Genomic DNA, 27,010 nt, shown 5'->3' with positions numbered 1-27,010 from the left:
GTTCATTTGGTTAAGTTTCATTATATTAACAATGGCTGCAGAGAAAATTACTATCACTATTATGGTTAATCAATCCATTATTCATTACACACTTTGTCGTTCACAATATGAAATATCGTCACATGCACTTAACCCGTCTGATACAGGGGGCAAATGAAAATAAAATAAGGGGTTAAACTCACCAATTTCATTCCTCACGGCATTATATCTTCTTTAACTTGTTCATATATCTCAGAGAAACCTCCGTAAACAAGCGGAATCCACAAGAAAAACAATGTTTCTTAACTTTTTTTTTTTTTTTTTACATCACGGACAAGAGAAGAAAACTGATTTTATCCACAAAAGTTTCTCAACAACTGAAGGTTCAGTCGTGTCGCAGTACTTATGACGTCACATGTGTCGGAGATTCTTCTTCTTGTTTAATGGTTCTCTTAATATCATTACCGCCACTTACTGTACAGCAGACTACATCTTGCACGAATGACGCTCTACTGACATTCTGACCCGATCTATAGTGGCAATTCACATGACGACTCCATGATACATTACTGTGCAAAAGTTTTAGGCACATAGATGTTTCACAAAAACACGTGTCTATTTATATCTTCAGCTTTAGTGTGTCAATAGGGGAAAAAAATATTTTAGACTCCCAAACATTACTTTTTCAAGACAAGAAAATATATGTCTCATATCCAGTCCGATTTAGAAAACAACACAGGACTATCACTGCTGAGCACAATTTAAAATTGACCAGTGATTATACTGAAACCAAAAACATATGTAGGCTACAACCCTTTATTCTATATTTTTCTTATTGATGTTATGCTTGATAACCAGTTATGCAATCATAATCATATATTCACATCCATGTACTCAGCTTTATATTCATTCATATTATCACTGTACAACTATCATTATATTCCTACTCTATGTATTCCTTATATATTCAACTTTGTGTTCAAGTGTCCATACATTCATGTTACTAGAAGTATTCCTTGTATGTTCAACCTGTATGTTAGAACATTACCTCATTCTCTTTGAATGCTTGTATATGGGTTTATGTTACCTTCTGACATGAGGCTTCAGAACTGAGAGAGAGAGAGAGAGAGAGAGAGAGAGAGAGAGAGAGAGAGAGAGAGAGACAGAGAGAGCACAGTTTATGGTTTTATTATTGTTCAAGTAATGTACAGACTTGGTCTAACACAAGATGTGTCTAGGACACCTGTGCTCGTATCTTGCTGTGATCAGGAAAATCACAAGCACTTTGCAAAGATATATATGAGTGAGTGTGTAGTTTACCTTTTCCACTCAACCGCAGTTTTCGAACTACAATAGGCCATAACAATATGACCTGACACCTTGAATTACTGCTTAATATCATGCTAGTGTGCTTTCTGGCACAGTTTCAAGAGGGTATAAAGACTTTAACAAATATTTTGGTGTCAGACTAACATCCCTGCTCTTTGCATCTGATCTCCAACTTTGAGGCCCCATCTCGACTCATTCTGTACTTTAACTTTTCTCATTTACTTACTTAGTTCATTAATACAAAGACAAGAGAACGGGTTGCGACTTTAGACTAAGCATGGATATGTTTGTAAAAGGACTGCCAGGTAAACGTAAAGCAGATGATTAACACAGAATAAATTTGTTGCCACTGATCTGACTAACTGAATGAGGTCTTTTGAATACAACAAATGAAACAAAAATTCTTCACTTCAGTCATAAATGAGGAGTTGGTCCAAATAAATAAAAATAACATAAAATTAATCAACAAATTAATTTATACTTCTTACATACCAGGGTAACGTCACACTCTAGCTTTCAGCTTAACCGACTTTCCATGACCGTTATAATTTGAAATACTGATGCTCGCGCGCTTTAATCACACTCGCGAGCTGCGTGTCTGCGAGTTAAATGCAACTTTGAACTATGGTAATATGAGGAAAAACAGCGCTACATGCTCAGGTTGTTTGCTGTTTAATTTTTATTTTTCAAATTTTTACTTTTATTCAGTATGAAATGCACATGCAAAATAATGCATGTAGTGTTCAAAACTACATATAAACAACTTTCAATAATGTAATTTATGCATACAAATGCACACATACTTGTTTGACACAAGTCAAATAAGTAGTGCTCTCAGTATATTAAATATTTGAAATGCAATTAATCGCATACTTTTTTTGTTTATTGCGATTAATTGAGATTTTAAAAGAGCTGAAATTCAATACCATATACAGTTCTTTTCCTGTCAAAATGCATTTATTTCCAAAAGAAAACAAAACAATAAAGTAACAATATATGCTTTATTAAGATTTTCCAAACAAAGCCTTAAACAGTATAAAGATAGAAAAGCTAAAATATATCACCAATTCACGTAAACCAATTCAATTAAATGTTTCTCAAAATCTAATTGGAAGGGTGACTAATTGAAAGAACTGTATCAATTGCAATGGGCATTAAATCTCTTGAACTCTCATCCTCCACAATATTTATCTGCTGGATATCTGTCATTTTGAGCTAGACTGACTAAGTAAGCATTTCCAACTGAGAGAAACGTTCAGATCAATAACCACATAACCCGCAAAAACAGATCAAAAATGCTTTAAGTAAGGAGTTTTGAAATGTGCAAAAATTACACAGCAATGTCCATTGTATATTGTATCAACTGACAATATAATACATGTCCGATGCATACATACTTTTTGTCAATCAATGAGCAAACTATTACCTTTGCAATAGGTACTTTATGTACACATTGCGCATATTGTGTAAAACCTATACAAATAGTTGTACCCATATACTCTATTTCAAATTTCCCAATCCTAAGAAGTAAATTATGAAGTGAAGTTTAGTATACTTTTCACTACTATGAAAATAACATTAACAACTGATGCATAGCAAATGTTCATAATGAAATAACATGTGAACCGGATAAACAAAAGACGTGCATTTTTACTTACCTGACTCTCTGTGAAGAGTCCTGTCCACTTTTCCAATGTCTCCTTCACTGCAGGTCTTTGCCTTTCAATTCCTTTATGCATTGCAGACATACAACTCAAGAGATTAATACTTGAATGGCATGATGAACAACACGTTCTAGAATGTTGTCGGAGTGCCCGCCTCACGGTTACATGTCCGTTAATAATAAACCACAGACCTATATTTGGCTTGCAAACTGTAAAAGCCAATGTTCAGTAAAAACCCATGTCAGTAACCTAGCTAGCAAGCCACTGCTCTAAACTGATGGTTAGCCAGTAATACTCTACTCCATTTCCTCCACAATGAGCAAATACAATTATTTGAAACCGTTTGAAACCGTCATGTTAACAGACAGATCACATTTATATTTCATCGTATGCTGGAATTTGATGGCTGACACGCAATAAAAATATGAATATGAAGCACTATGAAAATAAATATGATTGTAATTTTCAGTCTGAATAGAATCAATAACACCCATTAGCCTCTGTTCCACCAACAGGCCGAACTGTTCTTGGGTCATTCTTCAATTGCGGTGGCAAATGAGAGGCAGAAATTGTAAAAATGCTTGTTCGTTTTCTTTTAATAAAATGTATTGCTATGCATTTCAAATTAGTTTAATATTCTATATCAATTAAAATTGAAGCTTAATAACATTTAGATTTTTAAATAATTTGAATCAAACACTGGTGAAACAACCACTTATGTCTATGGTGTTACCAATATTTGAAGTAAAATTTTGATTTATTCTAAATAAACAGGCATATGCAACTTTAGGTAATAATTAATAAGTAAATACATTACTTTAAGGACTCAGTTTCATTGATAATTTAAATATCATTTTTTGAAATAAATGTTTAATTGTTCATCTTGTCCCCTATTTTTGCCAAAGAAGAGTTGTTTCTTTTTTAAAAAAAATTGTATATACATAAAAAAGGCAGGAAAAATGGTCTGTGCTACCTTTTATAGTCTTTCTTCTAAAATATTAAAACCATTTTACAGTCTAAAAACATTAAATTATAAGATTAAATGGTTCTGAAGGAAAGAAATGTCAGATACGTTTTGAAGTAACACCACAGACGTAATATAACACCACAGACATAATATTGCATAAAAGGTTTAACAATTAAAAGTTTGGATTTGAAGAAGTTCCAGGTGGTTGTGGAAAACCCTTTCTTGAAAAGGTACAGTGGACAAAAGGTAGAAATTGTATTTAAAAATACAACATTACTGGTATATTGTCTGTGGAGTTACTAAAGAGTCTGTGGTGTTGCCAGGAAAGACAGTGACACCACAGACAGTAACACCACAGAAAAATTAGCCTAAATCCAGACTTTTCTAAAATGGAGGCTGCCATCATGATGATTTCAAGATCAGAGGACATTCTAGAAATATTAATAAGTATGCATTTATCAAATTTTTGATTAAAATATTTAAAATCTGCAAGTTATCAACATAACACCACAGACACTAATAAAGTGCGACACATGAAATTGTCAGGAATTTAGCTAACTTTAAGAAAATGAAAAAGAATGTACTCACCATGCACCCCTCAGATCAACCAGCACCTGCAATGACCTTTACACACAGGAAGTAGTCCAAACAGATTTCCCCCTTTTCTTAAAGGGGCGACATCCATTGATGTAACACCACAGACATGAATTTGGGGAACACTACTTTTTTCGTGAATATTACAAAATATGTATTTTTTAAAACAATTTAATAAAATTGTACATGTTAAATAAAAACTATATTCATAATATAACCACTTTTTTTTGTTAAAAATGTTATATTGTTGTAATTAAATTCCATGATATCTCTCTGAGATATGGTGGGAACATACATATTTTGTTATAAATGCAATCTCTCAAACTCAATTAAATATGTAGTTTAAAACTAAAAATTATCTATTAATAGTGCACAAATTGTGTTTATCCTACAGAATACAAAAATGAAAACATTTTATAATTTATTGGTATTTAAAGTTCATTTCAACTGTTGTAAAGTAGAGGGACACCACTTGCCACCACAAATGAAGAATGACCCTCTTGTTGCGAAACCATTTTATTCTGTGCTAATCCGGGCTAGTCGGCACTGTTATGAATTTTTTTCCCCACTGTGGTGCTGAAAACAGACTTTGAATGTACACAAGAAATATGTCAGTCGTTACCTTGGTAACACAAGAGTTTAATGACCATGTGAGAAGTGTGTTTATTTTGGCCAATTTGTGAGCTTGGCCAGCTACAGAGAAAAAAAAAACGAGTATCCTTGAAACTGACAAGTGACCAATCGTGAGTCGCAACGTCACTACAGGCATTGCACCAGCACAGTTGAGTATATGGTTGTCTAACCAGGCTGAGAACGGTTTCTAATCATGCTGTGCCAAATCGTGCTCAGGTGGAAAAGCTACTGAAACCATCTCACCACAGAGACTGCTGAAAGCTCACCCTTTTTATTTTCTTTATTTTACAAAAGCACAAGATTTTGTTGTTATTGTGAGTGTACACAAATAAAAGTAGACCCTTTATAGTCTCTAATGATGTATTACACTTATCTGTATACCCAAAAATGACGGAGTATTTTAAGTTGTTTCTGCTGTAATGATGAAAATATCCAGCAGGACACACCGGCATCCATGTAATATGGCAAAATGACCAGAGCTTGGCAGTTAAGCAGTGTGGGATATCTTGATCAATTGGAACAGCAAACAGCCATTATCGCTGCATTAAAAAATAATAAACAACAGTGTGTGGACAAAACATTTGGATAAAACCAAACCTGGGATCATATGATTATGAAAAACAAGAAGCCTTACTGTGATTGGGTGGTAATTAATTCTGAAGTGTGTGTGCTCCTGTTTGTGTTTAAAGGGCAAACTAACATTGCTGTGTGCGTGTGTGAGTGAGAGAATTAGTGTCAGATGAAGGGTTATATGTCACCTTTTGATGGGCTGATTAATGAACTGATATTTGGCAATATTAAGACTATTAACAACCGCCAATTACTGTGCCTTATCTCTACTGAGCACTGTCTATTTTCAAGTTGTAGTTTTTAGTAAATATTTGGCAAAATAATAGTAGACTTATTTGCAAAAATGTAATATAACATTTAGTGTACAAAGAAATTAATTTATCAAAAAAAATTGCACACAAATTAGTTTTCTTTGCAGTCTTTTTATTTTGCACACTTTTTTGCAGTGGTACATCTGGAAGAGAAGAACCATTAGAGGCTCATGCATTGCAGGGCCAAGAGTCCAAGGAAACACCAGGTTGCAGGGCTCTTTGCAACTATTCTCGCAGTACATTCCAGAGCATTTCTCAGCCAGGGTCCCCATGATGATTATCTGCTCACTTAAATCACCATCCTCCTGAGGATTTGCTCTCATAGAATCTGATTGGCTGTCAAGTACAGTGTCCATGGTACCAGTTGATGACATCATGGTGTTGATGGGACCCAAAATCACTTTGATCCTAGAGTTGATGATCGCTTCAATCTCAGGGGAGTCTTTGCACAGTTCTCCATGATTAACAGGATCATCTCCATCAGCACCATCACCTAAAGTTGGTCCATTTACAAAGTTAACAGCCTTAGCAGCTTCATCCATCTTGTCACCAGGAGGCAGCTGGTCAACCAGTGGGATGATGGCAATAAAGTTCTCATGTCATGTCAGGGTCCTGCAGTGCCATTTCAGAGTTGTCCTCTATGACTAATTTAACCTGTGGGACAATGGCAAGAATGTTCTTAGAGGGAAGAGTGGACTGGCAGTATTGTGAAAGGTTCCTGCAGTGCCATTTCAGAGTTTTCCTCCCCGATTCATTGAACTCGTGGGACAATGGCAATAATGTTCTTAGAGGGAAGAGTGGACTGGTCTTGCAGTGTCATGACAGGGTGCGGCAGTGCCATTTCAGAGTTGTTCTCCACAATTGATTCAACCTGTGGGAAGATGGCAACAAAGTTCTTAGAGGGAAGAGTGGACTGGTCAGGCGCTGGACTGGCAGTGTCGTGTCGGGGTCTAGCAGTGCCATTTTAGATTTGTCCTCCATGACTCATTCTACTACAATGTCAGGCATTGCAGAGTTGTCCTGGTTAGCAGATATGGGATTCTTTTCCACACTCTTGGACAGTAAAACCCTCAACATCCTGGAAGCAACAATATGGCCAACCATTACAGATATATCCTGGGTTGCAGCCTCAAGGGAGAAGGCCACAAACCCAATGCCCTGGCTGCATCCATTCGCCATTATTATTTTAGATCTGGTGACGATTACAAATTGAGAGAATATACGCAGTTGTTCACTACCTAAGCTATACAGAAGATCAGAAATGTATACTCATCCCCGGGTAACAACTCAGGGTCTTCGTTTTCCGGATATTTTAGACCAGCATTTTGCTCGGCCTGATGCTCCTCATATAGCTAGAAGTGGCAGATGGACCTGATCATTAAGCATTATGTTGCTTATGGCCTTCTCGGCAGCCTTCATCATTGTGTAATGGACAAAGCCATAGCTTTGGAATCCCAGCCCACACAACTCCACATGCCGAAGTGTCCTTGGGCAAGACACTAAACCCCAAGTTGCTCCCAATGGCAGGCTAGCACCTTGCATGGCTGCTCTGCCGCAATTGGTGTATGAATGTGTGTGAGAATGGGTGAATGAGTCACAGTGTAAAGTGCTTTGAATACTGTTAAGGTTAAAAAGGCACTATAAAAGTGCAGACCATTTACCATAGCCTTTACATCCATTCACATTTCTAAACACCTTACAGGACAGAATTTCCCCAAAGACTGAGAAAGTGTTATACAAGGCGATTCCATCAATGCCCGCTGCCAGACCCTTAAAATAAATGTTCCCAACTCCACTTTTCCTCAGAGTGGAATCACACTGTGTCCACATAATCCTCACTGGCTGACCCAAGAGGACCTGAAACATGAGTGTCCAGCACAAACTCTGCATGTGTGCAGTGTACAAAGTTAACGTAACAATACCTCAAAGAGAGGTTAGTCCTCCTATCTCTTCACACCTGCACAGAAGAGATGGGACCATATCGAATACATTTCATTAGGAGTGGATAATCATTCACCTCTGGGTGAAGATCATCTAGAAACAACAATCCCACCTGGTCTCTGGGTGGATCATCATCACCTCCATAAGAGTGTCAAATGCCTCCTTTAATATGCTGCCAACCTTCTAAATCTTATTCTTAATTGTGACATTGTAATTATTTACTCAGAGTTCTATTTCTTTGTTTCAGAGATCCATTCTTTAGTGTTCCTAACAGCATTCACCATTTAGAAAGTTCAGATTAACTGTTTATTTTTGTTTTATTCAATTGTGACCTTTAGATAGGTTGGAATGAACATTAAACATGGTGTATAATAACCAAAACATGATTAGGGTGATTTACATGATGCTTAAATACATTCATTTTAAATAAAAATCAAACCCTCATTAATTCCATAAATTCATTTATATAAAATGTTAATTCAGTAAATTAAAAAGTAAAATTAAAAAAAATAAAGTACTTTTTGCAGTTTAAAATCTTAATCAGACTTTTTTTTTTCAGATGAAACGCCTACTGTGGGGTATCATAATGTCAGGGTCAGAGAATGAGGCTCAGGACCCAAGCACAGAGTTTAAAAAACAAATAATTTATTAATAACACAAAAAGGGGAAAAACAAACAAAGTATCCCGTAGGGGAAAAGGTAATCCAGAGCTGGGTCAGAAGGCAGTGAGGAACAGGACCGACCGGACCGGGTAAGGATAAACAGGACTAGAAACTAGACCAACTGGAATAAACAACCACACAGGACTGACTGGAAAACAAGATGAACTGGCACTGGACAGAACAAGAGGAGGCTAAAATAGGGAGAGAAATCAAATGGGCTAACAGTGGACAGGTGAGGCAAATTAACTAATGAATTAACCAACTAGCAAACAAGGAGGCATGTATGACTCAAGACAGAGAGACACACGAAAATGCAGAAACAAAACAGACACGTGTTCTAACAAGACAACGAAACACCCGAAATGGCACAAGAGAATGCATAGTGATGGCATGTGATGCACTACAACAGATGACAAAAACAGGACAGGAAACTTGTGCGAGAGTTCGGCCACACACAAACTTGAAACCTCGGACCTAAGTGACTGAACTGTAGCACAACATGAAGACAGCTCGCGAGCAGGGCACGCAGTGCAACGAGAGCACAATGCGAGGCACATCCATGTTCGCGAGAGACAGACATAAACTACTGATGCAAGGGCATGCCGCCAAGATGACATATGTGGGATGCAATATGTTAATAACAGACACAACATGTAGCATGAGTGTCCGGATCCAGACACAGGCCGAAACCGAACCAGAGAGGAAGTCAGGATCCAGACACCATGCTCTGGTCATGAAACAAGATTGACCGAACAGCACGTGGAAGGGAATTCAACCGAAACCATGCGCTCACACAAAGACTGACAATGCAAAAAGACAGATAATGGGACGATGATGCCAGTCCTGACACACAAAAACCCAGACTGACAGGACAACATTAAAACCACCTGCTTAATAATGTGTAGGTCCCCCTGCAGGTAATAGGTATCACCCCCTCTCAGCTGTTAAACTCAATTTCAAACTGTTTTTTTTAGCCAAGTTAGCCGATTTAATCTCAAAGATAAAGTGCTCAAAATGCAAGACGGATGTTCTTTTTTTTACATATTTTCAAAGATGTCTTTGCAACTGTAAGTACTAATATGACTGCCATTATAAATAGCTCTTTAGCTAATGGAGTAACAGCCAGCTTTAAGCTGCAATTGTGCTGACTTTGTTTAAAAAAAAAACATCTAGATCCAGCTATACATAAATATTACAGGCCTATTTACAAATGGCCTTTGATTTCAAAGGCCCTGGTGAGGGTCATATATTTATTCGTAATTCTTGAAGAATAATTTATTCTTGAATTAATTTAATATCTTAAACAGATTACAGTCCAGTTTTAGATCTTTAAATAGTACTGAACCTGCTACGTTGAAGGTCACTAATGATATCGTCTCCGGTTACACATGTAACCTTGGTTGAAGGGAACGAGATATTATTGAAAGCACAATGGGGAATTCCTTCTAGACGACCTTGTTGAAACCCTTATTCAATTACTCCAATCCTCTGATTGGCAATGGTGTCTGAGCCCCGCCTCTTAAGACGTGCAGTTCTCATATATAAGTGGCCGCTCAATCACCCGTAATAAGGGGAAAGGCTCACCCGCTTAAATGTAAAAAGTGCTCTATACAGAGATAACTTGTGAACATCCAGGTATCTCACAAATGTGTTTTGTGAGGACTATCCTACTGCCAAACCTATGTCCTGTAAAGACAGACCATTTGTCCATGCCCATGAAAAGGCCATGACTCTGGATGAATGCACTTTGACATCAATAGGGCAATATGCGCCCTGTGAATCATTAGTGAAGGCTATATCATCAACGGTCCAGTGAGAGAACCTTTGTTTGGAGACGGACTTTTGTGCATCCTCCATAACAAATAAAGAGGGCACATAAGACACCAAAGACAGACCATAAGGAAGGAGTTTGAACGCGAAAATGAAAGTATGCATCCTTCAGATCTATTGATGCAAACTAGTCCTGGAGACAGATGTGGGATAAGATCTGTTTCCGAGTTAACATTTTGAATGGGCACTTCCTGAGTGTGCGATTCAAGCGTCTCAGATCTAGAATGGGCAGAAGCCCGCCATCTTTCTTTGGAAAGAGAAAGCCTGCTGTTTTTTGCAGACTGGGACTGTCTCATATTGCATTTTTTGCGACGAGACTGTGAAGCTCTGCGCGCAACACCGGCGCATCCTGTGGTTGGACCACAGATTGCAGAACGCAGGTTAAGCGAGATGGCTGGTGTACAAACTGAATTTTTATAACCGTGCTCAATTGTTTTTAACACCCAGTGTTAAACACCCCCGTGCAGTGGGACAGCAGACTTATTGATTTGCTCGCAATTGGAGATAGGGCACCACTCACCATAGGGAAACGGTTGAGCATAATGTGTAGGTAGGGTGAATGATACGTGAAGATGAAATGGCATTTTTCTGAGAATGTGCGAGTTTTGAGTGTTTGTACAAAGGGCACTTTTTTTCCCTTTTGTGAGAACAATGTATGTTTGAGTAATACTCACAGGAGGCAACAATGTCCCGGCTCTGTGTTTTCCCATCTGAGACAGCAGGTACTTGGAAACTTAGGCCACGGTTTGCGTGGATTCACTGATGGCTCATTAGTAGCTTTCGACTGCGCAGGGGCAGCAAGAGATGGACTCTTTATCGAGCGATGACCGGAATTAGATCGGGAGCATGCCGGGAAAAAGTGCTACTTCGCTTTGGTAGAAAGTGTTCCATCATTTGACACTGCTTTTGCACCATGATGAAACACTGTGAAAATCCTTCCACGGTGTTGCCACAGAGACCATTGGGTGACACCAAGGGTGTTGAGGAGGGCGGCTTTCTCTGCATCACGTATCTCTGTGTGAGTTAACCAAATTGCCAATCTAGAACCACAAGGTTGCTCATCGCTTTGCAAATGTCCTAAGCGATAGCTTTCATGATCGCAATTTCATTGTATATATAAAAAAAGATACAGTAACTCCAGCTGAAGCACTGTAGGAAGCAAGTAGAAGTTTAACTCTAAATGTGTTATTGATTATTCATGATAAAATGGAATATATATATATATATATATATATATATATATATATATATATATATATATATATCACCAAAAAGGGAAGGATTTCAGCTTACTAATGACACTTAGTTCGAGCTTCTAGTCCACTCAGAGGCCAAGATATCCAATGAAATAATGAGGTTGGTCCACGAACTGAAAATTAGACTGAATGTCTTTGGACGAGCACATCTAAAATGCGTTAGAGCGCCACCTACATTTCAGATCTGAAAATTGTGATGTAATGTGAGAGAAACAACTATTTTTTTAGTGTTTGCTACATCTAGTGGAATGAAATAAGACTTTTCAATTTGAGTTAGTTTACAAAAAAAACAACATGAAATATAAATGATTAAAAAAAATAAAACTTTATCATAACATTATAAACACATGCAATATTATCTATGAATAATTTAAGTCTTTTTTATTTTTTATTTGTGGGGATATCTGAAAAATTAGACACATTTTGTGCAATTACAGTTGTCCACAGTATGTGTGAATGCTGAGCTTTTAAATTTAAATGTGTGAAAAACATTCACTCATTTGCAAAAGTTTATTTTGAGTTTATTGTCTTGAGGAAATGCTGGATAACAAAGAATTTTCTTCAGTTAAATGAAAGTTAACTGATTACTATTATTTTAGGCTCGCCTCTACTGCCCTTGAAGCCCGGTTAGGTCCCCTTTCCTCTAACATACATAAGCATGTCAAAAATCTTGGGTCCATTCCAAAATCAATTCAAAAGTTTCTCTCTAGTGAAGATTTTGAAACTATGATCCATGCTCTTATTACATCATGGTTGGACTACTGTTATTCTCTGTATGTTGGCCTGCCTCAAACTGCTATGTCTCGTTTGCAGATTATGCAAAATGCTACAGCTAGATTTTAAACAGGGGACGAAATAGAGAGATCATATTTCCCCTATACTGACATCTCTTCACTGGCTGATGATTTTTATATTCTCATCCATGTGTATAATGCCGCCTTTAGTCCTGCACCACAGTACATTAGTGACCTTCTTTATCCTTACTCTCCCACCAGAATGCTCAGATCTTGTAATAAGCTGTTGTAAAACAAATGACGATCAAGCCTTTTCTGTTGTTGCCCCCAAACTCTGGAATGGTCTCCCTTTTCACATGATGTCTGCTTTTTAAAATCTTCCCTTAAATCGTATTTTTACTCCGAATCTTGTTTTATTGTTTTTATATTTTTCCTTGTTTTATATTTAGACTTGACTACTTGCAGTATGCAAAGCAAAAAAAAAAAAAAAAAAGTTTTAGGACTTATGAAGAAAACTAAGCTGTATATAAAAAGTTAATTACATAGTTAAAAGCTTTTTAGAAACCTTACAGATGTCACCTCTTTTGGTACTGTAGATAGAACCAGAGTGTGTTTGCAGTTGGAGCTGGTTTAATTTACTTTACACTTGCAAATTTATGTCGCAACGTACATTTCTGTTCCGCTTGACAGAGAAGTATCCATCAATTGAACTTCACGGAAACTTCATTTTTGAAGACGCTTCGGTTTGGAATGATCCTTAAACATGGCCGTCATGATTGTACATTTGAAGTCCCTTTCGGAGGCAGATTTATCCTGTTTGAAATGCAGGGAAATATTCTCAAGATAAAGTTTGCTCACTGTGACAGCTTTGGGCAATTCTTCCTTAAATGTCTCCGTAGAGCACTTGATGAGCTGAAAATCCTCCCACATTGAGTGCAGTCATATGTCTTCTCTCCAGTATGCACTTTCTCATGTGTTATCAGGAGTCTTGGATGAGCAAAACTCTTTTCACAATGCGAACACTTGTAAGGTTTTTCTCCTGTATGAACTCTTTGGTGCTGTTTCAAGTTGTTGATTTGGACAAAGGCTTTACCACACTCTGAGCACACATGAGCTTTCACACCAGTATGTATTTCCTGGTGTTGTTTTAAACTGGACAGTTGTGAAAAACTCTTGCCACACTGAGAACAGTGGTGTAATATCTCTCCTAAATGATATTTTATATGGGCTCTTAGGTTTGATTTATTTCTGAAACTCTTGCTACACTCGAGGCATGGAAAAGGCTTTTCTCCAGAGTGAATTTTTGTGTGTAAATTAAGGCTTCCTCTCTGCTTGAAACTCTTGCCACACTGGAGGCATGTGAAAGGCTTCTCTCCAGTATGAACTCTTATGTGTAAATCAAGGTTCCCTTTATGTCTAAATCTCTTTCCACACTCATGGCATGTGTAAGGCTTCTCTTCAGAGTGAATTCTCATGTGGCTATTAAGGTTTCCTTTATGTAAGAAACTCTTTCCACACTGATTGCACATGAAAGGCTTCTCTCCAGAATGATTTGTTATGTGTAAATTAAGGTGACCTTTATGTCTAAATCTCTTTCCACACAGATGGCAATTGAAAGGCTTCTCTTCAGAGTGAATTCTCAAGTGGCTATTAAGGTTTCCTTTATGTAGGAAACTCTTTCCACACTGAGGGCAGATAAAAGATTTTTTGTTTGTTGTTCTTGAAGTTCTTTTTTGTGAGAATGTACTTTTAGTCTGTGAGCAACTGTCATACATTTCTGCACTAATAAAATGATCATGTTTCTGATACTGATGTTTCTCCTCCACTTCATTCAGATGTTGACTTTCCCCTTTCAGCTTCATCAGATCTAAAATGAAAACATAAAATCAATACAAGTGGAATAAATGAGAAATGCGAAGAGGTAAATGAACATTATCATTACAACAATGCAACAGAGTTCAAGTATTTAGTATCCCCTTTTTCTCCCAATTTGGAATGCCCAATTCCCAAAGTGCTCCAAGTCCTCGTGGTGGTGTAGTGACTCGCCTCAATCCGGATGGCGGAGGACAAATCTCAGCTGCCTCAGTGCCTGAGACCTTCAACCCGTGCATCTTATCATGTGGCTTGTTGAGAGTGAACCACATTATAGGGATTACGAGGATGTTACCGTGTGTGACTCTACCCTCCCTAACAACAAGGCCAATTTGGTTGCTTAGGAGACCCAGCTGGATTTACTCAGAATGCCCTGGGATTCAAACTAGCGAATTCCAAGGGTGGTAGCCAGCATCTTTACCACTGAGCTGCAAAGGCCCCCTTTGCAAACTGTTCTTGAAAACTCTTCATGTGTTCTGTGAGAAGCTCTTGCGCACAGGAAACTCAATTGGAAACGTGCACTGATGCTTTTGTTTTGTCTGTTCACCAAACCAATTAAGAATAAAAGATGGGTGACAGACTAAACAACTGCTTCTGACTTTTCTCTCTGATTCTGTTACATGAAGCTTGCGGAAATAACAAAAGGAGCACTATGTAAACAAACAATTCTAACAGACTGAATTAAGGCCCGTTCACACATGTTGTGACTTCTAGTGCAAAAGCAACCTGATCACATTCATTTTCAATTGAGAGCTGGCGACTTGATGTGTAGTAGTGTGACCCTACAACAGAGAAACAATGCTCAGATCCTCACTAATACACAGTGGTATTCCCTCCCTCTCCAATGATCAAAAGCAGATTTAATTCTAGAGACTGTTATGTGATCAGCAGATACAGAAATACTCCAACCAGCTCATATAGCACCAACAATCATCCATGCGATTATCTAATAAGCCAATTGTGTGGCAGCAGTGCAGTGCATAAAATCATGCAGTTGTGTGTCAGGAGCTTCACTTAATCAACCAACTTCACACCAACCATCAGAATAGGGAAAAATGTGATCTTAATTATTTCAAACATGGCACGATTGTTGGTGCCAGATGGGCTGGTTGGAGTATTTCTGGAACTGCTGATCTCCTGTTATTTTCACACACAACAGTCTCTAGAATTTACTCAGAATGGTGCCAAAAACAAAAAACATCCAGTGAGCGACATTTCTGTTCTGGAAAAACGTAGCCTAGTGTGATGAATCTCGATTTCTGCTGAGATGCAAAGATGGTAGGCCCACTGCAGCCTCAGCTTTCTTTTCTTGGCTGATAAAGGTGGAACCCAACAATGTCTTCTGCTGTTGTTTACATTGGTAAATAGGGCTGAAACGATTAGTCAACGTTATCGACAATAAAAAATCGTTGACACAATTTTTTGTTGTCGAATACACGTTTGATCTCATTTAATGCAACACGAGGTCACATTTAAGTCTAATGATGACGCACGAGAGCAGCACTGCAGTTTGCACCTGACTGAGAAGAGGAAGAATTACACAGATCACAGTCCAGATGCACTCTAAACATTCCAAACAGCTTCAGGTGATGTAGATCGTAAAGTATGAGGGAATAATAAAAAATAAATAAATACAGCTGCACTCTTGTTGTGAAATAAGCAGAGCTGGAGCTGCCGCTCCACTGAAGCAAAACTTGCGTGTCAAGAGACTTTAAAAGGAAACACCAAGGTGTTACATCTTAAATGCAGTTATATTTAATGCATTATAGCTTTATTAAAGATCAAATAATAAGGGAGCAGATCATGTAAATAACTACAAACTCCAACTCTGGCATTTCTCTGTGTGGTCATCGCTTCTTCTATGAGTTGCACGACGTGTCACGATCTAAGGGGGAGAGATTTGAACTGCACCCGGCTGATGCACACTCTGGCACGGGGACGCTCGTCCCTCGAGAGCTCGCGCTTGCTGCAGCTAGATTATAACTCGTGACTTATTTATTATGGCTAGTGACTTATTGAATCATAATATATCATATGTCACTGTGCATTTTTTTTATCGTGAAGAAAATTGGCAATAAGCAGCTTTATTAATACAAGTGAGTTTGTTTTTTTAGAGAGCTAAAGATGGACTGAAGTGAACAGAAAGGCGAGAGAGGAAGTCTTTGCCCCATTATACACTACAACAAAATATGTTTCTGATTTGTTTTTGTTTTGGCTTGTTTTCCAAAAATAATATCTAAAACTCCTTTAATAAGCCTAAATTTACTTACTAAAAAAATTGTTATCTGAGAATGTTAAATATAATATTTAAAATACAAATATCTAAAAATCCTTTAAAAAAAAATTTGCATTCACCTGAGAAGCAACATAAAAGATATTTACACTTGCTTTTAGAGAATAGTATACACGTATATTTAGTCTTTACTGCACTTGCAGAAGTACAACAAAGTAAAAAAATACACGTATATACAAAATACACTTATATTTAAGATACATTCTCTTAAAGCAGTCTAATAGCACTTTTCCACCGCACGTTACAGTTCGACTCAACTCTGCTCGCTTTACTTTTCTGAGCTTGCTTTTTCACTGCAGTTTAGTGCCGCCTCAACGTGGGTGGGATTACAGGACGATCGTCATAGTTGAGTCGCCTCATTCAGCTCTCGTTGGATCCTCTCCTCAGCTACTAATAAGAGGAACGTCTGCACCTTGTTTATTGACCACAGCATGGTTTTGCACACAGCCATTTCTTTTTACAATTCAAAAGTCGCGTGAACAAATTATACTGCTATCACTGTTGCTAACTTTAAAACTAGCGGGTTGAAAATAGGGTCCCGTGTTGAAAATCCAGTGACGCTGGTAGCGACGATTCTCTCTGAAAAATCAGTGATCTGCAGGATTTTGACGTCACATTTAGTATCGGCTCAGCTCGCTTGGAAACTCAGGTACCAGGTACTATCCACAGTGGAAAACCCCCAAAAAGCAAGTAGAGCTGTGCCGTGCAGTGGAAATGCCCCATTAATATCTTATATGTTGCTTCTCAAGTAAATGTTTCTTGTTTTAAGGGTTTTTAAAATGGAAAACAAGACAAAAACAGCTGATAACAATAGGATTATTTGCAGTACCACGTGCGGGTGATTGCATATCAACAGGTTAAACTTAATAAAAAGTGAATGTCATTTAGAGGTATTTTTAAAAGATTTTACGTTTAATACAACCTTTTGAGTTTGGGCACAAGCTGAAGAGTCGGTTAAGCGCTAATGATTAATCATTGCAATAATCAACCAAATAGTCAAATAATTGTTCTAATAATAGTTCGATTAGACAATAATCGAAATAATCGTTAGTTGCAGCCCAATTGGTAAATAAGCACGTGATAGACAAACATGCATTTGCAACAGCCAGCATCATTTGTAATATAATAAATATAATAATAAATGCAGTCATTTTTTCAAAGAGATGTTGGAATTGACATTAAAACTCTGTCCACCTCTTCCAACAAAAAAAAGCCTAGAATTTGCCAATTTCTTTCGGTTTTCTGCAACACTTTTAAATTATCAGGTAATACCCTTTATACACTTTAAAGTGTTCCCTTTACTCTGCTGTGTGTAATATGTCAATGTGTGCATAAATGATAGCAGAAACAATATCTGGCCACAGCCATTCATTGTGTTAGACAAATCTGAAGAAATATTGCTATATTCATTTAATTTGCCAGATGCACTCCAATAGTCCAATGCACAACATTCTGAAGATCTAATTTTACCTTTGGCTGCATCCGAAAATGTAGGCAGCTGACTTGCTACTACGCGTATATATATGCTGGGCTCCAGACTACTTTAATAAATTAATTCTGGTATCTTCATGTTGGCAAACATCCACTTCAGAACTCTGAGAACTTAAACAACCATAAATAAGGCTTACAGGCTGGACAGTGCATGTCAATCGCACAGGATTAATATAAAATGGGGTTATTTTTACTGGGCATTTTGGTAAAACATGCCGTAATCTTTACTCACGTGTCAACGCACAGTCCATAAAAGGTCTGGAAAAAGTTCCAGCAAGAATAAAGTTCATGTAATTGTAAATTTAGGAAATCTTCAGTCCCCTCATCAGTCCAACATTTTTTGTGTTAATTCCATTTTTCTAGACTAGTTTTTCACAACCTTTGACATGGGATTTATGCTTTGTGTGTTTCAGTGTATTGCATGTATGTTTGTTGGTGTTCAGAAGGCTTTGTCCTGTTGCCAGGCTGTTACTTCAAATAAGAATCCTGTTCTTAAATGAATAACCTGGTTAAATAAAGGAGAAATAATATATGTTTTTTAAATGCGCTAAGGTTAAATGAAAAAATACTTTGTCAACACTTCCATCAGCTATATTGGTAAAAAAAAAACAATTCAAAACAAATCCTTGGATGGACATAGTTAGTGACATCCCTAGTATTTCGCAAAAGAAATTAATACAGGTAATGACAGTAATGACAATTGACATTTTTGGGTGACGTATTGATTTCATGCTCCTCAGCAGTCATTAAATAAAATCAAGAATGGGCACCAACCTCTTTGTTCCTCAGTATCTTCATTCTTCAGTCTGAATGTTTCTGAAATACTGACATCTTCACTCTCCTCTTTAAACTCCTCTTTAACAAACTCCATCTCCAGTTTTAATTCTAAGGATAGGGAGAGGGCAGAAAGTTATGAGGATTTGGCACCAAAATAAAATACAAAAAAAAACACAATAAATGGCCCTAAGTGAAGGTAATAATTTGAATGTATAGACCACATGCAATGTTTCAAGGGACCAGAAAAACTGTACTATGATCACATTCTTCTTCTAAAATATTTGGAAAAAACCAAACCGTACCAAAAAGTTTACATGAAGCTAATATTAATTAAACCGTGAAAGGCTACATATAGCTCACAGGTTTTTAAGCAGCTCCCATACCACCCCCTACCAGACCACTGCGCCCCCCCCCCATCAAAACTGTTATATTTGACCGAACCATTATCGTTAAAATTAGTTTTATATTGCCTAACAGACAGCTGTATAGGCATAGGCGATACAGGCAGTTGCAGAGAGCAGCAGCAGCATACTCTGGGGCTGTATGAGGCATTCCCTTTGCTGACATGACACACATACAGCATATTTGGGACAATTTTACTTCTCCATTCTGCTTGCCATATGCCATATATTGCGAACCAAAAAACAGACGAATCATATCGAGGCATATCTCAACATTTCAAAATTTGCAACATTGTTTTCTGTCCATGTGATCATGAATAACACATTACAAGAAACAGATGTGAAAACCAATAAAGAATAATATGTAATCGATTGCAATTAATTGAGGTTGCAGCATGGTTGCAGAAAGTTTCTAGAAATTAAGAGGTTCAGGGAAAGTTAGGGGACCACTTTTAACCACTCCACAGATTTCATATTAACAAACTATAGTTTTGGCAAGTTGTTTAGCACATCTACTTTGTGCATGTATCATGCAAGTAATTTTACCCAACAATTGTTTACAGACATATTGTTTCACTTTTAATTGACTATACCTCAGTTCCAGTGGGTCAGAAGTTTACATACGCTAAATTAACTGTACCTTTAAGCAGTTTGGAAAATTCCAGAAAATTATGTCAAGCCTTTAGGCAATTATCTTCTGATTGGCTACTTGGAGTCAATTGGAGGTGGACCTGTGGATGTACAGCGAGGAAAATAAGTATTTGAACACCCTGCTATTTTGCAAGTTCTCTCACTTGGAAATCATGGAGGGGTCTGAAATTGTCATCATAGGTGCATGTCCACTGTGAGAGACATAATCTAAAAAAAGAAATCCATAAATCACAATGTATGATTTTTTAACTATTTATTGGTATGATACAGCTGCAAATAAGTATTTGAACACCTGTCTATCAGCTAGAATTCTGACCCTCAAAGACCTGTTAGTCTGCCTTTAAAATGTCCACCTCCACTCCATTTATTATCCTAAATTAGATGCACCTGTTTGAGGTCGTTAGCTGCATAAAGACACCTGTCCACCCCATACAATCAGTAAGAATCCAACTACTAACATGGCCAAGACCAAAGAGCTGTCCAAAGACACTAGAGACAAAATTGTACACCTCCACAAGGCTGGAAAGGGCTACGGAGAAATTGCCAAGCAGCTTGGTGAAAAAAGGTCCACTGTTGGAGCAATCATTAGAAAATGGAAGAAGCTAAACATGACTGTCAATCTCCCTCGGACTGGGGCTCCATGCAAGATCTCACCTCGTGGGGTCTCAATGATCCTAAAGGTGAGAAATCAGCCCAGAACTACACGAGAGGAGCTGGTCAATGACCTGAAAAGAGCTGGGACCACCGTTTCCAAGGTTACTGTTGGTAATACACTAAGACGTCATGGTTTCAAATCATGCATGGCATGGAAGGTTCCCCTGCTTAAACCAGCACATGTAAGAAGCATATCAAGATTCTGGCATGGCCTAGCCAGTCTCCAGACCTAAACCCAATAGAGAATCTTTGGAGGGAGCTCAAACTCTGTGTTTCTCAGCGACAGCCCAGAAACCTGACTGATCTAGAGAAGATCTGTGTGGAGGAGTGGGCTAAAATCCCTCCTGCAGTGTGTGCAAACCTGGTGAAAAACTACAGGAAACGTTTGACCTCTGTAATTGCAAACAAAGGCTACTGTACCAAATATTAACATTGATTTTCTCAGGTGTTCAAATACTTATTTGCAGCTGTATCATACAAATAAATAGTTAAAAAAATCATACATTGTGATTTCTGGATTTTTCTTTTTTTAGATTATAGATTATGTCTCTCACAGTGGACATGCACCTACGATGACAATTTCAGACCCCTCCATGATTTCCAAGTGGAAGAACTTGCAAAATAGCAGGGTGTTCAAATACTTATTTTCCTCACTGTATTTTAAGGCCAACCTTCAAAATCAGTGCCTCTGCTTGACATGGGAAAATCAAAAGAAATCATCTAAGAAAAAATGTGTGGACCTCCACAATAGTTCATCCTTGGGAGACATTTTCAAATGCCTCATTCCTTTAGTGCCATATTACAGTATAATCTATTGCATTTTCTGAGAATGGTTGAATTACTAAGAAAACATTTTTTATATATTTTTTTATATCTACTAAGATGAAAGAATCTGCCAAATAAAAAAAAAATCATGATGTTTCTGAAGATCTTCCTCATTATTTCTCAGAGTATCATTTATTTTCACTCATTGGTCAATTTGGCCTTTGTACTTGCTCTTCAAAAAATTCAATTGCACTTGTTCTGAAAGATCATCTTTTGGCAGTGTCATGCACAAAACATATGAAAAGTAAAGGATGTGATTATGACTATTTGTTTGTTATCAAATTAGTGATATACAGAGGACTTAACGCAGGTCATTAACATGGTTAGCGAACACACTACCACTAGACCAACAGGCCTTTCAATTAAAATGGAACAATTATTTACTTAACTTTTTCAGGCTATTATATATATATATATATATATATATATATATATATATATATATATATATATATGAGTATAGTCCTATTATTGACCCATATCAGCCTATAATACTTTAGTGTTGCAAATAAAAGAATTCCACTTGCGATTTAATGCTCTTCACTTGCACTTAACCCATCTGATACAGGGAACATTTTAAATATAAAACGGGTGAAACTCACCAATTTCATTATTTGCAGCACCGTATCTTCTTTTTTTCATATATCTCAATGAAACCTCCTTAAACAGGCAGAAGCCAAATGAAAAACAATGTTTCTTAACTTCTTTTTTTTTAATAAAAAGTCAAAATAAAGCCACTGACAGGAGATTTAGCCGTGTCGCAGTCCTTATGACGTCACAAGATCTGTCAGAGATTCTTCTTCTTCTTCTTCTTCTTCTGTAGAGTTATTTTGGGCAAACCAGCTTTGCCGCCTACCGCCACCAAATGGACTGGAGTGTTTAACACGAAAGGATTTGGAAGGATGAGAGGTTGGGGAATAATAACAATAATAATAATAATATATAATATATATATATATATATATATATATATATATATATATATATATATATATATATATATATATATATATATACACACACACACACACTACCGGTCAAAAGATTTGAAACACTTGACTGAAATATTTCTCATGATCTTAAAAATCTTTGATCTTAAGGCGTATGCTTAAATGTTTGAAATTAGTTTTGTAGTCAAAAATCTAATTATGCTACCATATTTCATTACAAAACTGAAATTTAATAATAAAAATACATTTTTGGAATTGATGACTTGGACCATATAATTAAGAAAAGCGGCCCATTAGTGCCCAACATAGATGAGAACTCCTTTAATACTGTTTAAAAACCATCCTAGCGTGATACCTTAAGAAGTTGCTTGAGAAAATGTCAATGTCTACAAATTCTAGGCAAAGGGCGACTACTTTGAAGATGCTAAAATATAACACAGTTTTGATTTATGTTGGATTATATTAGTCACAACATAATTCCAATAGTTCCCTTTAAGTTATTCCATAGTTTTGATGACTTTACTGTTATTCTAAAATGTGAAGAAAAAAATGATAATAAAGTATGAGTAAGTGTTTCAAATCTTTTGACCAGTAGTATATACAGTATATGCACATACACAATAGGCATACGGCTCATATTATTTCATTAATCTAATGCTTGTTTGAATACTTAAATACTGTCATCTAAAACCTTTTTTTAAAAACTAATCTTTTGTAGTCCAGAATCACTTTTAAATACATTTTGTAAAGTCAGACCATCTGCTCCAAAATCTCTTGTGTTTTGTAAATTTTTCTGCTGCATGTTTTCCTATTTTTTATCATGTGTAATTTAAATCACAATGTCCTATACAAAGACGGGTAGCTAATAATATTATCATCATTCCTGTTTGTTTATCCCAACCTCTCAACACCCAGATGATTATGAAATTTGTGAATTGCTGTCTGCCCCTTCTTCTTGGTTAATGGCTGTTTACTCCTTAAAACATGACCACCAGCTGCTGTGCATAGCAGCCCATATCAAATTCAGAATCAGCTTTATTGCCAGGTATGCTTACACATACAAGGAATTTGCCTTGGTGACAGGAGCTTCCAGTGTACAACAATACAATACAGCAACAAGACAGAGATAATAATACAAAAAAATAATAAGAAAAAATAAATAAATATAAATAGAAAAAAAATTGGATAGAATACAGTGATAAAGTATACAGTGCATCCGGAAAGTATTCATAGCTCTTCACTTTTTCCTCATTATTTTGCTCAAATTTTCTACAAACAATACCCCATAATGACAACGTGAAAGAAGTTTGTTTGAAATCTTCTAAATCACACGTACATAAGTATTCACAGCCTTTGCCATGACACTCAAAATTGAGCTCAGGTGCATCCTGTTTCCACTGATCATCCTTTAGATGTTTCTACAACTTGATTGTAGTTCACCTGTGGTAAATTCAGTTGATTGGACATGATTTGGAAAGTCACACACCTGTCTACATGAGGTCCCACAGTTAACAGTGCATATCAGAGCACAAACCAAGCCATGAAGTCCAAGGAATTGTCTGTAGACCTCCGAGACCGGATTGTGTCGAGGCACAGATCTGGGGAAGGGTACATAAACAGTTCTGCAGCATTGAAGGTCTCAATTATCACAGTGGTCTCCATCCATAAATGGAAGAAGTTTGGAACCACCAGGACTCTTCCTAGAGCTGGCCAGCCGGCCAAACTGAGCGATCGGGGGAGAAGGGCCTTAGTCAGGGAGGTGACCAACAACTCAATGGTCACTCTGACAGAGCTCCAGCGTTTCTCTGTGGAGTGAGGAGAACCTTCCAGAAGAAGCACCTCTGCAGCACTTCACAAATCAGGCCTGTATGGTAGAGTGGCCAGACGGAAGCCACTCCTCAGTAAAAGGCACATGGCAGCTAGCCTGGAGTTTGCCAAAGGCACCTGAAGGACTCTCAGACCATGAGAAACAAAATTCTCTGGTCTGATGAAACGAATATTGAACTCTTTGGCCTGAATGGCAAGCGTCATGTCTGGAGGAAACCAGGCACCGCTCATCACCTGGCCAATACCATCCCTACAGTGAAGCATGGTGGTGGCAGCATCATGCTGTGGGGATGTTTTTCAGCAGCAGGAACTGGGAGACTAGTCAGGATCGAGGGAAAGATAAATGCAGCAATGTACAGAGACATCCTTGATGAAAACCTGCTCCAGAGCACTCTGGACCTCAGACTGGGGTGAAGGTTCATCTTCCAACAGGACAACGACCCGAAGCACACAGCCAAGATAACAAAGGAGTGGCTACTCTGTAAATGTCCTTGAGTGGCCCAGCCAGAGCCCAGACTTAAATCTGAAAAGACTTGAGGCTGTAATCGCTGCCAAAGGTGCTTCAACAAAGTATTGAGCAAAGGCTGTGAATACTTATGTACACGTGATTTTGTTTAAATTTTTTTTTTTTTTATAAATTTGCAAAGATTTCAAACAAACTTCTTTCAAGTTGTCATTATGGGGTATTGTTTGTAGAATTTTTAGGAAAATAATGAATTTAATCAATTTTGGAATAAGGCTGTAACATATCAAAATGTGGAAAAAGTGAAGCGCTGTGAATACTTTCCTGATGCACTGTATATAGAATACACATAAAATACACATATATACATAGTGCAAATACAAATCTGTTATATACAGTGCAAGGGAATGTAATGTAATGGCAGAAGAGGTTGGATGTGTTGGATAAATATAAAAAGACTAAGCTGTGTATTGCACATCATTTTAACTGTTTATGAGATTGATAGCCTGACGGAGAAAACTGTTCCTGTGCCTGATGGTTCTGGTGCTCAGAAGACAACAGGGTGGGCTGGGTGAGTGGGGTCCAGAGTGATTTTTCCAGCCTATTTCCTCATTCTGGAAGTGTACAGTTCTTAAAGGGAGTGCAGGGGGCAACCAATAATCCTCTCAACAGTCCGAACTTTCATTTGTAGTCTTCTGATATCTGATTTTGTAGCTGAAACAAACCAGACAGTTATTGAAGTGCAGAGGACAGACTCGGTGAATGCTGGATAGAACTGTATCAGCAGCGCTTGTGGCAGGTTGAACTTCCTCAACTGGCGAAGGAAGTACAACCTCTGCTGGGCAACTGGAATTGACTCTTCGCTAAGTTCCGCCCCCTTGATTATTGTATATGCCATGACAAGAACCTCCCATAGGAATGAGCTGGATATTGCCGTGAACGTGGTTTTTGCCTAATTATTCTCATAAACGGAATGGATAATATTCTTACATGGGCTGGAATAAAAAGTGACATTTTAAAGCATTTTTATCTGATCTTCTTTGTCCAAGAAATGGGTAAATTCCACAGGGACTGCTGTGCATTGAACAAGCACTACACAGACACCTTTAACAGTTGCACACAGTCACCATGTCAGCAACCACGTCTCCCACTGAAAGCGTTTATATGGGTTTGCTCCTCCCGCGAACACAGATAGGGGAAAATAGGCCCAATGGCCGCGAGCTGGGCCCCATGGGAGTTGTAGGCTTTTTAAAGTTTATAACGCTTTAATTATTGATTTATTTTTTACACAAACCTATCAGTTTGCTTCAGAAGTCATTAATTGATCCACTGGAGTTGTGTTGATTTCTTTTATGCTGCCTAAATATTAATTTTGCACCGTCAAACAGCCAGCAGCCTGATGTCAACCATGCATTCACTTGCATTGTATGGACAAACAGAGCTGAAATACGCTTATCAAAATCTTCATTTTGGTTCTGCTGAAGAAAAAAAGACACACACATCTGGGATGGCTTCAAGGTCAGTCAATCATGAGAGATTCTTTATTTTTGGTTGAACTATTCCTTTAAGACTAGGCGTAGCAAATGGTCAGGTCTTAAGAATTCCACTGTATGGGGTACCATTCAGTTAGACCTCACCTAAATTAAAGAAAGAGCCAAATGTGTTAATTAAAAGGGAGTGTCCATATATTTATGGCCATATAGTATTTCATCCAAGAGTTCCAACACCATATCATTCTTGTAGTCTCTTTAAGTCCATCTTTGGAATTTATACCAAATAGATAAAATTGTTTTGTTACAAAATATAAAATATATTGTAACAAACATGTGGAAAGTTCATATTGACTTCTTGGCATGAAAAAGGATTTTCGCGGTTAAAGGGTTTTATTTTTGTATGGAGAGTGGTCCAAGTTTTTTTCTTCAGAATGCGATGAAAACTGACTGACCAATGAGAATGCTGCCTATATGTGCTATCGGAATTGTCCTTCTTCCCTCATCTGAAGTGGTAATTGCCAGAACATCGTGTTCATGTGCTTTTTGTCAGAAAGTACTGGAAACATGGATGACGTTAGGTTCATTCGTACATATTTCTTGACTAACTTTTATTTTGACACCATAATACATACATATCACAGATGATAATGGAATTTTGGTCAAATACAAGTTATTTTCCCAGTGTAAAAATATACAACATGCACAGAAGAGAGAGAGAGAGAGAGAGAAAGAGAGAGAAAGACACGTGTGTGCGTCCATATTTTGTAGAACAGTTTGAAATTAAAGGTCTGTTGATTGTTCACTCCGGTTCCCGCTTCCTCCTTGGTAGGGCATGCAGAGGTG

At 37.5% G+C, this 27,010-nt stretch overlaps 1 protein-coding gene across 4 annotated transcripts in view; it reads right to left on the bottom strand.

Moving 5' to 3' along the window:
- Window positions 1-22,183, bottom strand: part of LOC127649500 (gastrula zinc finger protein XlCGF8.2DB-like) — a 74,395-nt gene extending 52,212 nt beyond the window's left edge. For 2 of the 4 annotated variants that reach the window (XR_007971296.1, XM_052134632.1), the window contains exon 1: window positions 183-367. Coding sequence is in view for 2 of the 4 variants with exons in the window: in XM_052134628.1 (XP_051990588.1) it covers window positions 13,325-14,337; window positions 18,901-19,011; window positions 22,037-22,076 (1,164 nt within the window). In the remaining 2 variants the exon portion in view is untranslated. Of the gene's footprint in view, window positions 1-182; window positions 368-11,988; window positions 14,338-18,900; window positions 19,012-22,036 lie in introns of those variants that run through there. The other 2 variants (XM_052134628.1, XM_052134630.1) reach the window with 2 other exon arrangements.
- Window positions 22,184-27,010: the final 4,827 nt, after the last annotated feature.

Source organism: Xyrauchen texanus, chromosome 9, assembly GCF_025860055.1.
Source record: "Xyrauchen texanus isolate HMW12.3.18 chromosome 9, RBS_HiC_50CHRs, whole genome shotgun sequence".
Taxonomy (NCBI): domain Eukaryota; kingdom Metazoa; phylum Chordata; class Actinopteri; order Cypriniformes; family Catostomidae; genus Xyrauchen; species Xyrauchen texanus.
The sequence above is the reverse complement of the archived record's forward strand: the minus strand, read 5'-3'. Positions and strand labels throughout refer to the sequence as shown.